Source organism: Notolepis coatsorum, assembly GCF_963971535.1.
Source record: "Notolepis coatsorum genome assembly, chromosome: 1".
NCBI lineage: Eukaryota > Metazoa > Chordata > Actinopteri > Aulopiformes > Paralepididae > Notolepis > Notolepis coatsorum.
The window spans coordinates 14,213,166-14,226,769 of record NC_140165.1 but is presented as its reverse complement, the minus strand read 5'-3'; the positions used below and the strand labels follow the sequence as shown (position 1 = coordinate 14,226,769).

General features: G+C 42.2%; 1 protein-coding gene across 1 annotated transcript in view; it reads left to right on the top strand.

Annotated features, from left to right (window-relative positions):
* orc4 (origin recognition complex, subunit 4) overlaps nucleotides 1–13,347 on the top strand; it is a 34,136-nt gene extending 20,789 nt beyond the window's left edge. Inside the window, exons 10-14 of the mRNA XM_084320737.1 lie at nucleotides 3,901–3,987; nucleotides 6,347–6,455; nucleotides 7,256–7,351; nucleotides 8,191–8,258; nucleotides 12,391–13,347. Coding sequence (XP_084176863.1) covers nucleotides 3,901–3,987; nucleotides 6,347–6,455; nucleotides 7,256–7,351; nucleotides 8,191–8,258; nucleotides 12,391–12,573 — 543 coding nt within the window. The 3' untranslated portion in view covers nucleotides 12,574–13,347. The remainder of the gene's footprint in view (nucleotides 1–3,900; nucleotides 3,988–6,346; nucleotides 6,456–7,255; nucleotides 7,352–8,190; nucleotides 8,259–12,390) is intronic.
* The last annotated feature ends 257 nt before the right edge of the window (nucleotides 13,348–13,604 follow it).

Genomic DNA, 13,604 nt, shown 5'->3' with positions numbered 1-13,604 from the left:
GTCTTGTTTCCATCAGGGTCCCCCATTTTCAATTCATATAGACATTTATGACATACACAACATACATGACATTTATGGCATAGGGACATATAGGTATTTAGTACTGATACATTTGTGACATAGGCGGTATTCAAATATACAGTACTGTTACCCCTAGATCCTGACAGAGTATATACATATGATGGGGAGGGGACTGTACATTAGGAGGGGGTGGGTGGGTGGGAGGGAAATATACATACGGCGGGGAGGGAATATATACATGCGGTGGGGAGGAGACTGTCTATTAGGAGGTGGTGGGGGTTTTGGGCATTTATGGTGGCCAGTTTCGAATTGCAGCCTCCCGTAGGTGCTCTTTAAGGGCGGTTTTGAATGTGGGCAGGGATTCACATTCCTTTACAGCTTTGGGTAGGGCGTTCCACATTGTTGTGGCATAATTGCGAAACGTGTTTAGTCCCTTGTTTGAGCCGAATCTGGGTTTAACATGATTTGTTGAGCTTCCTCTGGTGTAGTGGTTGTGGTATTCACTGACCTTTGGGAAGTATTTTGACATGTACATGGGCACCCCGGTCGTATAGTGTATCTTGTAGACCAGGCCCATTGCAAGTTGCTGTACTCTGTCGTCTACTCTAAGCCATCCTAGGTTGGCAAAGTGGGCAGGGGTGAGGTGGGTTCTGGGGTTCAGGTCAAGTAGTAGTCTGACCAGTTTGTTTTGTGATGTTTGTAATTTTGTTTTAAGCGCCTTTGAGGTGCTTTGGTACCATGAGGTGCACGCATAGTCATAGTACCCTTGAATGAGTGCTCCTGCCAGAGTCTTCAGGGTATTCTTGTTTACCAGAGAGGAGATCCGGTACAAGAATCTAGTTCGTTGGTTGACTTTTTTTATTACATTGGATGCCATTTTGTCACAGGAAAGATTTGCCTCTAGGATGGAACCCAGGTAGGTAATTTCGTCTTTCCTTGTGACAATATTGTCACCCACTGTAACTGAGAATCCGTCGGTCTTGCTGAGTTTGTTATTTGAACCGAAGAGAATGGACTCTGTTTTGCCCATGTGTAATGATAGTTTGTTATCAGCGAGCCATATGCAGATTTTGCCTAGTTCCGTGCTGAGGGTTTTTTCAACCTGCAATTTGTTCTTGTCAGAGACCAGCAGGGCTGAGTCGTCCGCAAACAGGAACAAGTTGCAGTCACAGGCTGACGACATGTCATTTGCATAAATTAGGAAGAGTAGCGGTCCTAGTATGCTTCCTTGTGGAACACCACAGCTCACTGTGAGGGGGGGGGATAGAGTACCGTTTACCTCTACCATCTGTTCTCTCCCCTCCAGGTAGGATTGCATCCAGCTCACTGATAGGCTATCAAAACCAATTGCTTTTAGCTTGTCCATTAGAATGGAGTGATTGACAGTGTCGAAGGCCTTTTGTAGGTCCAGCATGACCATGCCGCAGTATTTGCCAGCGTCCACCTCTTGTTTGATGTGGTCGTTCAAATAGAGGAGGCATGTGTCAGTGGAGTGGGACGTTCTGAAGCCAGATTGGAATTCGTAGATTAGGTTTTTTTCCGCCAGGTACTTTTCGACCTGTTCGTAGACTATTTTCTCCATGACTTTCGAGATGGAGGTAAGAATAGAAACAGGGCGGTAGTTGCCTGGGTCTAATTTGCTGCCCTTTTTGTGTAGAGGGGTCACTCTCGCAATTTTGAAGTCCTTGGGGACGTGCCCCTGTCTTATAGAGAGGTTTATTATGTGTGTGATGACTGGGGTGATGGCGGCTGCTGCGTCTCTGAGGAATTTGGAGGGGATGTTGTCATGGCCAGTGGCCTTGTTAGGTTGGAGGGCGCTCAATTTTTTGAGTACCTCATCGGTTGTTACCATTTCAAGTTTGAAGTCGTCTTTGTGGACCCCTAGGTTTTTGTAGTATGCTACTATGTGTTCTACCCCATAATGCCCTGAGTGGGAGGGTAGTTTGTTTACCAGTGTTGTGGCTATGTTTGTGAAGAAGATGTTTAAGTAATTGGCTACATCCAGCTTGTCTGTGATGAGCGTGTTGTCCGTCTTTATGTTTATGTTTGAGAATCTGGTTTTAAGTTTTTTACTGCAGCCTAGTTGATTATTGAGTAATTTCCAAAGTTTGCGGGGTTTGTTTTTGTTTTCCTCAGTTTTGTCGTTGATGAAATTTCTTTTTGCGGTTCTGATCATGGTGTTTACGTCATTTCTTAGTCTGTTTCTTTGGATTTTTAGTTCAACCACGTGGGCTTGGAGTTCACTGTTTGAGCTTTTGGAAAGCTTTGTCTGACTTTTATGAAGTTCAGAGCATTTTTTGTCTCTGGTTTTCATAGCGGCCAGTATTTCAGTGTGCATCCATGCCTCAGCGCGATTTTTAACCCTGGTGGTTCTTATCGGTGCCATGTTGTTGAGTATTGCTGTGAATTTGGTTTTGAATCCAAGCCATGTTTCTTCAACCTGTGTACCACTGAGCTCATCTGACCAGTCCAAGCTCCCCAGTTCTAGGTTAAAGGCCTCTCTAGAGTAAGTTTTGAGGTCTCTAGATGTGACTGTTTTGTGACAGCCGGCCTTCTGTTTTAGCTTTTTGCGGGTACAGAAAATCATATAATGATCACTTAACCCGCATGCTATCACCCCTTTACTGGAGATCATGGACTTGTCAGAGGTCAAAATGAGGTCAATGGTGGTTTGTGTCGAATCGCATACCCTTGTGGGTTGTGTGATTAGCTGGCTGAAACCGTGCAGGTCAGAAAATCTACTGAAGGCCTTGAAGACGGGTGCTGATTTACGCAGCATATCCGTGTTCCAGTCCCCAATAAGAATTTGTTCTACCCCCTCCACCCCAGCTAAACACCCATCAAGTGTGTCATAAAAGCCACTCTGTTCTGGTGGTCTATAGATTGTGCCTACTAGTACTGGTTTCGCCCTGTCTAATAAGATTTCAATCCAAACAGTTTCAATTTCATCATGGTTAAGGTCAGTACGGTTGATGTATTTGGTATCCTTGTGTATATACACACAGACGCCACCTCCATACTGGTTCCTATCCCTCCTGACTATTGAGTAGTGAGCGGCGGCGTGACTCTGGCTTGTTTTAGGGAGGTGGGGACCAGTTAAGGCTTGTTTGTCGCAACTATCATTGCACACTGATGAAGGCCGGATGGCTGAAAACGTTTTGTGCTTATACAAATTGTGCATATTAAAATAAAAACAACGACTTTCCTCGAGTGCGGTCCCTACTCCCTTTTGTGTGCGGGATATAAGAGGCATAAGAACTAATATCCCGAATGTTAAAGATTATTCTAAAATGTCAGCCGGGTCTCGCACATGTTAGGTTCCTGCAGGGTCTTAAAAAGTCTCAATTCTTTGATGCATTCTAATAATTGTAGGCCATAAAAAGGTATTTAAATATGAGTCTTAAAAATGTATTGGATTAGGAAGTTACTTCCATGTTGCGATAACCTCTCTGTATCTCCTTTAAATGTGTTTGGGGGGAAATGTCAGCCCCCCCCCCCCCCCCCCCCCCCCCCCCCCCCCCCCCCCCAACAATTCATATGGAATTACTTCTTTCATTGTCATTTTCCTTAATAAATTTCTCCCAGTATGGCCATGAAATGGGTATTAAATTAATTTCAAAGTGGTCTTAAATGTAACTTGTTGAAACCCTGACAGGGAAGACTCCTGCAATTTCCTTTAGTCTCATAAATTGCAAGTAGCTTCCAGAAGCAGCGTTGGGTTAAACTGATAAAGACACTGATGTAAGAATCGAAAACCTTTACATGGAGCACTTTTTGGACCTTAAATGCGGCTCAGGGCCACAGGCAGCCATTTCTGGAACAATGGAAGAATTGGAAGTGCAATCATTTCAAGTTGTTTGTATTTGTGTATTTCCTTAGATGTTATGTGAAGACAAATCAGTGGCGGATGTTTTCCAAAGACATTTCAACTCCAGCAAAGACCTTCGCTCCTTACACATGCTACTGGTAAGAGCAGTAAAGAGCTTAGCTCCTTATACATGCTACTGGTAAGAGCAGTAAAGCGCTTACTGTAGCTCCTCACGCATGCTACTGGTAAGAGCAGTAAAGAGCTTACTGTAGCTCCTCACGCATGCTACTGGTAAGAGCAGTAAAGAGCTTACTGTAGCTCCTCACGCAATCACGCATGCTACTGGTAAGAGCAGTAAAGAGCTTACTGTAGCTCCTCACGCATGCTACTGGTAAGAGCAGTAAAGAGTTTAGCTCCTTACACGTGCTACTGGTAAGAACAACAAGGTATTGCATACACATCTCCATTATGTTCATACACACCTAATTAAACAACTAATAAATGTTGAATAATATCATTTAAACATAATGATGATATTGTTAACACCTCCCTCCGTAATTGTTCAGTCCCCCAGTGTTTCAAACAGTCCACCATCATCCCTGTGCCAAAATCCAACAATATCTCCTGCCTTAACGACTACAGACCAATTGCCCTCACATCCGTAGTAATGAAATAATTTGAACGCATCATTCTCACCCACCTCAAAACCAGCACCACCCCCCCTCATGGACCCACATCAATTTGCCTACAGAACCAACAGGTCTGTGGAAGACAGTCAACACAGCCACCCATCACCTGCTGCAACACCTGGAAACCCGCAACTCCTACGCCCGCATTCTGGTCATGGACTTCAGTTCCACATTCAACACAATCATCCCAGCCAAACTCATCAATAAACTACTGGACATGAACATTGACCCCTGCATCTGTCACTGGATCCACAGCTTCCTCTCCAACAGACAACAGAAGGTCAAAATAAACAACATCACATCCCACCCCCTATATCTCAGCACAGGAGCCCCCCAAGGCTGCGTCCTTTCACCCTGGCTTTTCTCCCTATACACCAACCGGCTCATATCCCTCCACAACTCCGTCAAAATCTACAAATATGCAGACGACGCAACCCTTATAGGCCTCATCACAGACAATAATGAAACAGAATACCATACACAGATCAACCACACAAGCACCTGGTGCACAGACAATAACCTCCTCATCAAAAACCCAAGAACTCATCGACTTCAAACCCCAAAACCCCCATATCCATCTCCGGCAAACCCATAATCACCACAGACTCCTTCAAATTTCTCGGCACCCACATAAGCAATAACTTAAAATGGAAAACCAACACAGACCAGATCCACAAAAAAGCCAATCAAAGACTCTTCTTCCTCCACCAGCTCAAAAAATACAGAATCAGAAAACATCTCCTGCTCCGTTTCTACCAGGCCATCATTCAAAGCATCCTCACCTTCTCCATAACAGTTTGGTACAGCAGTCTGGACACTCACTCCAAAAACAAACTCTAAAGAATAATCAATAAATCCTCCAAAATAATCCACACCCCCCCTCCCATCTCTCGAATCACTCCACCGCCAAAGCACAATAAGAAGAGCTAGACATTTTTACTTTGACCCCACTCACCCAGCACACCACATCTTCCAGCTGCTGCCCTCCAGGAGGCGCTACAGATCCCTGACCACCAAAACATCCCGCTTTAAAAACAGCTTCTTCCCCACTGCCGTACGGACACTGAACTGTAACAACCCCCCCCGCAACCCCCCCTACCTCTGTTGCTATGGACATGGACATAAACTTTGATATTGTGGTCTTGTAATTATGTATTTATGTATTTAACTGCATGTAGTATGTACGTATTGTAAGTGATGTTACATGTTCTATGTTGGAACAATGCTGTAACAATGCTGCACTGAAAACAAATTCCACCAGCCTGGCTGGGTGGTCATTAAAGAATCTAATCTAAAAATCTAATCTAAGTTACAATGCATGAAGTCCCAATACAGTTTATTTGACCACATACATGTAACTCAACTTTACAATCACATTTGTAAAACGACTTCACAAAAACTTTGTTTAGCTCATTGCGTAATAGTCTGTTTCACTCCAGTACCGCAGACTCATTTCTTTCATTTGACCACAGTAAAAGCTGAGTCTGCCTAAGATGTCAAAATCTGTTTATACATCTATTACACAAATCAATTACTCAATGAAAATCACGGCATTTCAGATTTACAAGCAGCCAAGTCAACCTTGTTTTTTCCCCTTCCAAGAGATTAAATCATTTTAAATATGAAATGTTTTTGTATTGAAGTCGTTGTTTTTTGCGGGGCTACCGGGTGTGTACCGCAAGTCCAGTATGCTAGTATGGTCGTGAAATTGGTATAAAATGTAGCTCTAAGTGGTATTAAAAAGGTCTTAAATGTAACTTGTTGAAACCTGCAGATACCCTGGCTAAGCTCTTCATGGCCCATCCCTCTGTGTGCTTCTCCTTCACAGATGTTGACTCTGAGCCGCGTGACCGTAGCTAAACCTGCCATTAAACCCGTAGATCTCCTGGAAGCCAGCCGCGTGTGTATGGCCGACTCCAACGCTAATATTCTCCATGGTAAACGGATGTTCTCAGATGTTTGAAAAGCACAACAGCAAACAACATAACGAGAAATAATAAAAAGAACAGAAAACAAGAGTTAACATTTGACACATTTCTATTTTAAAGGAACGTGCCAACATTATTAGCGTTAGCTTAGCGTCTTCTCCAGGATCCGACAAGAAGATGGATATCAATTTCCTCTCTGTGCATTCAGTAGAATCTGGCTGCAAGCTAGCCTAGCTAGCACAAATGAATGGAATCGGATACGGGCTGGTAGCTGTTGGCCAAAAACACCTCTTCTGGAGTTTTAAGCTAGGCAAGTGGTCCGTTTCTGCTTCTTGTCTGACTCTAAGTGCATTTCCCATAATGTTGGCGTGTTCCTTTTTTAAATGCTGAATCGCTCAGGCATACTTGGCAGTAGGGATGTCCGATATTATCGGCCTACCGATATTATCGGCCGATATTGGCATTAAAATGTGATATTTTTACATTTCTATAACCTTTATTTACCCAGGCAAGCAAGTAAGAACAAATTCTGATTTTATTTATTGTCAAAAGTATGCATAATGTTAGTGTTAATTCCACAACAAGAGATATGTAATGTTAATTACCTGAAATTATTCAGTTTTTTTGGGGGGGGGGGGGGGGGGGACCCTGCATATATCGGTATCGGTTGATATCGGTATCGGAAATTAAGAGTTGGACAATATCGGTATATCGGTATCGGTAAAAAAGTCAATATCGAGCATCCCTACTTGGCAGTGATATTGTTTAGTAAATATAGCAGTTATTTTATTTTGTCCCCACCCATCCAGGTTTATCCATTCTGGAACTGTGCCTGATCATCGCTATGAAACATCTCAATGATATCTACGACGGAGAACCTTTCAACTTCCAAATGGTTCACAACGGTACATTTGAATACTTGAATCCACAAGTAGGAATGATGCCACTTAAGAGCTTTGTGTGACGTGTCAGATATGGACTGAAATATCAAAGCAAAGTGACTTGGTTTTATGCATTTTCTAATTAGATTTAATGGAGAAAAACGTATTACTTCTCAAGTGATTTTTGTCCAGTATCCTCAAACTCAGTCGATTAGTCATATCCTTTTTTTGTTTAGTTTTTTCTAAATGAGTATGGACAATTACTTCCTGAAAAATTAAAAGCACATTGCTTGTATTAAGAGATTTAAAGAGGTGCTTTTGTGTTGTTGCATGTTGGCAACTCAAATTTGACGGATGAATCAATTGTAAATTAACCAATATGTCCTTGACTCTTAGTTGAAGAATGTCTAGTTCTTAGTCTACACTGCTCACATTGAAAGTAAGGGATCGGTTCAGTACTGGTACTTTATACTTCATACCGCTACCTTCCTTAACTGACCCGCATGCGCAAATGAACAATATAGATAGAAAGATAGAAAAATGTCAATCTAGAGTACGTAAAAGTAGCATGACTGTTCAGACTGAGGTCGCATTGCAAAGATCTGACCTGTATCTGATTTAAGACCACATATGAAAGTGGCCCAAATTAGTATTGAAAAGATCACAAAAATGTGATCTGAGTCACATATGACAAAGAAATCAGATTTGGGCCACTTTGGTCTGCAGTCTGAACATAGTTAGAGTTTAGGACGTTATCGGCAGGGAAACCATGTGTTATCCATGCATCCTGCACAGCTGCTAAATGATTCTGAGATTATTACATCTTTCGTAACATTCCCCCCTCACTCCATCTGTTTTCCCAGAGTTTATGAAGTTCCTCCAGAGGAAATCACATTCCATACACAACTTTGACAAGCCTGTTGTCATGAAGGTATGGAGTTTACTTTTACTCTTATTCACAGTATATATTCAGATACAAATTCTTTATTGCCTATATTTATTGTAACGTATAATATAACTGATGGGGCATACAGAACAGACCCTCATATGCACCTTTGCTTACACTGTTTATTTTTCTCATATTTTTATATTCAGATCTAATATTATTGCCTATATTTATGTCTTTCTACTAATACCCTGCCCATACTTGCATTTTCAAATAGTCATTCAATTATAAAGAAATCAATACTTAATCAATATTGTGCTGTCAAAACAGTATTGTGCGTGTAGGTGTAAGTATTTACCTACTTTGTTTAACAACCACGAAATGACCAAGAGGATGTATTGTAGTTGAATTGATTGTAGTTACCGGTAATATGATCACATGTACTTGGGGCTACATAGTGATTCTGAATGTTCTGTGATAAAAGTATCGTCATTGGATTGAAGTGATTTATCACTTTCTTTCATTAGACCACAGTAAAAAGCTGAAAAATATTCCTTTTTCTTTCATTTGACCACAGTAAAAACAGGGAATCTGCCGGGTATTCTATAAAACTACATCTTTAAAGGTTTTTAAAAGTATTACATTCATAATTCTCAATTTAAGGCCTTTAACCTCTTAACTGGCGCCCCCAAAAGTGGCCATTTTTAAACTTGAACTTGAGGACTGCATACGTTTTTTGCAAACCAAAATACTGTACTTTATGCTTATAGCACATGCATGAGCCTGGTTTCTTTTGAAAGATAACATTCTGAAGTTTATGATACAATAAAGAAGATTCACTTTTAGTGCTAATGAGATAGAGTAACGGGTCTGAACTTGAGTTGTAGAAAAACGTGTTACTCACGTTCTTCTGTAGTAGTTGCAATATCCAGAAGTAGTATTTTCAAAATAATTGGTATTGTATAGTACATGTCCAAATCTCATAAAAATCCGTTCAGAAATGAGTGATTAGGAGTGATTTTGGAAAATGTCTCTTCCTGTTTTTGCTCGTAACTTTTCACCTAGATCCCTGATTTGCTCATCCCCATGTCGGGTACCATTGGAAAGCCCCACTCATTGGTTACAACCCTGTCCAATAATTTTCGAGATCGCCAAATGATTGATGGAGCTAGAGCGCCGGGAGTGGTATTCGAAAAAATTAAAAGCAATTGACAGGCAACAAATAGGGCTTTAATTCGATATATATATTGTATTAAAAGATATGCACACGCGAGCCGCTAGAGGTCTGCAAAGTGGCCCGTCACACCAGTGGTCAAATCGTCCTCAAGAGGACCTGTATACGGGCCGTTGCGTATTAAAAAGTCTTAAATGTAATTAGCACAGGTATACAATTTTTGGGGGGGCAACCTGGCTGTCGGGAGATTAAATATATTAAATGTTTTTGTATTCAAGTCATTGTTTTTTGCGGCGCTACCGGGAGCTTGGTGTGCGTCTGGCGAGAGCTTAAATAAAATTTCAAGTGCAGTTCGGTGAGTCTAGTGTTTTTTTTTTCTTTTGTTTTGCTAGAAATAGTTAAAAAAGGTCTTAAAAAGTCTTAAATAAAATATTTGGAAACCGGCAGATACCCTGAAGAAAGCTGAAATTAATTTTCTTTCATTTGACCACAGTAACTAGCTATGCCTAAGATGTCAAAATCTATTTATACATCTATTACACAAATCAATTACTCAATGAAAATCTGCATTTCAGATTTACAAGCAGCCAAGTCAACCTTGTTTTTTCCATTTCCATGGTATTAAAAAAAAATTATTTTTATTTTTATAATTTTTTTTACATATCAAACAAATCAAAATGGTAACGCATCACACAACAACACATACTAAAGAAAATTTGGTCTATATGGTCTTTCATTTAAATCTCTGAAGTAGTAAAATAAAACCATAGTGGCTGTAATGTATTGATACTAGACCGGCAGGGGGAAGTGTTGGATATTTGTACCGCAGAATTTCTCAAAACTATGGGTCTGAACCCAAAACAGGCCACATGTTTGTTTCTTTTGGGTCCTCCACATGACCAGAATACTAGTATGTTTTAATGTCTGGGTCCCGAGATTAGATCAAATTACTCGATTTGGGTCCCTGGTTGAAATCATCGACTCAACCCAACCAATACCACCCCCTTCACACTCACTTGATTGTTACAGATTTTAAATGTGTTTGGGAGGAAATGTCCGGGCTGCAAAGTAAGTCCTTCATACTTTTTTGCCCGCTATGGCCGTGAAATAGGCTTTGGATTCTATTCAAAGTGATCTTAGAAAGGTCTTTTAACACATCGAGTGCCGTTCAGCAGGGGGCGCTGTGGGCCGCGAGTGCCAGCGTTCTGTTCAATGGGGATAAATGCCGGTTTTTGCAGTGCTAAACCTATATTAAATATTATAGCTATGGATCTAATAACAACGTTGATTGTCAGAGTTTCTTCCGGTCAACATGCAAAAAACAGATAATCTTTTCATCCATACATTTCCGTTTTATTAAAAAAAAAAAAAATCCCCCTCCTTTTTCCTCAGATTTTCTCCCATCCCAATGTTAGTCGTTATGCCAATTCCCAATCCCCTTCCTGGTCGCTGCGCACTTACCCCCCACAGTCGGTCTGGGAGAGTGGAGGCTACCACGTGCTTCCTCCGACACACGTCCAGCCAATCAACCGCTTCTTTTCACCTGGCAGCGCGGATTCTCACTGAGAGGGCGTAGCGTGTGGAAGGATCACACTATCCCACTTAGATCCTATCCGCGCTTAGCAGGCGCCCCGACCGAACTGTAGGAGTCGCTGTTTACAACGACCCGGACCCACCCCGCCAGCTTCTCCCACCCTCTAATACTGCCAATTGTATTAGTGTGAACGGCCAGCCAAGCTGGTGACAACCCCGGAGCTGTGAGCTGGATTCGAACAGGTCAATCCAGCCGCTCCGGGGTTGGTGACAAACGCAATCTCCGTTACGCCACCTGACCGCCCCACCATACATTTCCGTTTTATACCATGGTGAATATGAGTATGGTTTTAGAGTGATCCTGTGTAATCCCAGGAAACTCCAGCAAACAGCGCTTTACTGCATTTCATTATAAATCGTGGCATTTCTCACCTGATTATTGAATCAATCTGACATCAACGCTAGATTATCAATATTATGTTTCCTCATGCATGCACGAAAGGGTGGGGTGGAGATAGTTTTTCTATGCTTCAAGCGCCACCAACGGCATACATTACACAGTACATTACAGACACACGCTGCGATCCCGGGAAAAAAAAATATCGGATCAACGCAAGATTACCTTGTCTCTGATGTACTGCAAAAAGAATAATCCAATTATCTGATCGCCATTCCAAATACTCATCGCGATCGTTTGTCCAACGTTATCCAGCATTGCAGATGAACGGGCGGGCGGGGACCCTCGTCGAGGCAACTGTGGTGACCGCTTGTCTTGCCGGAGTGTTCAGACCCCGCCCCCATGCCGCAGCTCGGCCAAGAAAACAAACCACATCGTTTCAAATGGAGTGCAATAGCGGCCGCAAGGCTTTAGGCGGCGGTATCAGACCGTTGCGGTCTCAGACAGACTGCTACATATTGCCACAGCACAGCAGGATGAATTATGAATGGAAATAGCGAATAAAAGGAAAAACGACACAGAAACGTAGATCCACGTTTCCGGCACTCAACCGCTGGGCCACAGAAACATAGATCTACGTTTTTGGCAATCAAAGGGTTAAAAAAGTCTTAAATCAAATAAAATCGAATTTATTTGTAAAGGCAGAAATTACAAGTTAATGTTGAAGTCAAGAAGAAACATCACAATAAATCAAGAACAAAAAACCCACCATGAAATCCAAAATAAATGTAAAATAAATAAAGGCAACACTCCCAGACATACCCCAGCGAAGGTAAGGAAAAACTCACAAAAAACCTAGCAATAGGAAAAGGGGGGGGTCCCCCTTCTTGGATGTCGGTGATAATAGTGTTGCTATGGATGGTCGATGGAGAATAAAACAGGCGAATTAGTTGGTATTCATGTACATATGTGTAATAAAACACAAATGTACATACAATAGCAACTGGGGTACATAAGAATATCTTAACTTGTTGAAACCTGCAGGAACCCTGTGTTATCTTTCCCCTCCTCAGGCGTTCGAGCACTTGCAGCAGTTGGAGCTAATCATGCCGGTCGACCGCGCCACGGCCAAGACCCAGAAGGAATACCAGCTGATCAAGCTCATGCTGGACCCCAGCCAGGTCATGGAGGCCCTGCAGAAGTACCCGCAATGCCCCACTGATGTCAAGCAGTGGGCCGTGTCCTCGTTCGGTTAGCGCCCCGTCCGTCCGCCTACATCTTTGGGAGTGCGTTGACACAATGGTGATGTTAATGATGATCTTTTCTATGAGAACGAGGAAACGAATCTCACCTGTACTTTATACATTCAACAGACATGCTTATAGGGTCTGCACTGAGGAACTGGAACTGTAATTGCCATTGGAATATAATCGGGGTAGTTGTGTGACACACAAAAATAACACCTGAAATTCTGGAGAGAAAATGGACTGCATGTATATAGCACTTTTATCGTAGTGCTTTACAAGTTATGCCTCACATTCAGCCATTCACTCACACACTGACGGCAGAGGCAACCATGCAAGGTGCCCAACATGCTCATCGGGAGCAGTTAGGGGTTCAGTTCGGGAGGGGCCGGAATCGAACCGGAAACCTTGTGATTACCAGATGACTCAAACCTCCTGAGCTACTGACGCCCCCTGAAAAGAAGCCCTGGGAGATCACGCACACACAACCCTACTGGATTTGTTTCAGACTTTGAGATCGATCATATACATTTCTCAGAGGCAAGACCCACTGATCAAGACTTTATGGCCGTCACAAACTCTGACCTGGAGTCAAAATGCCCAGATCAGAGGATTTGGAGGATCAAGAACAGAGGGCCCGGGATTGAGTTAGGTCAATTACTTTTAGCATAATGATGTCCATGTTATTTTGATCTCATGATTTGAAAGGGTTGATCATGAATTGGTAATTGGCTTCTTCTTGTATATTTTTTAACTATTTCTTTTTCAATAAATATCTCATTTTGATATTTGAGTATAGTAAATTAAATATTCCATCGCAAGTCTATTCAGTTGTCTAGAAGTCCAGTGCTGAATGCTGCCATCGAGTGGTTGATTTTTGGAGTTGCCATTGGCCAATAATGTGTCAGATAGAGATGATAAAGACGAGGTTAATTCCTGTAGTTCTACCATGTTCGTTTGGGCCATGGTACGGTGTAGGTCAGCGGAGAGCATGGCACCGACATGGCCAGGGTTACAGGAACAATGCTCATAATCTCACACAG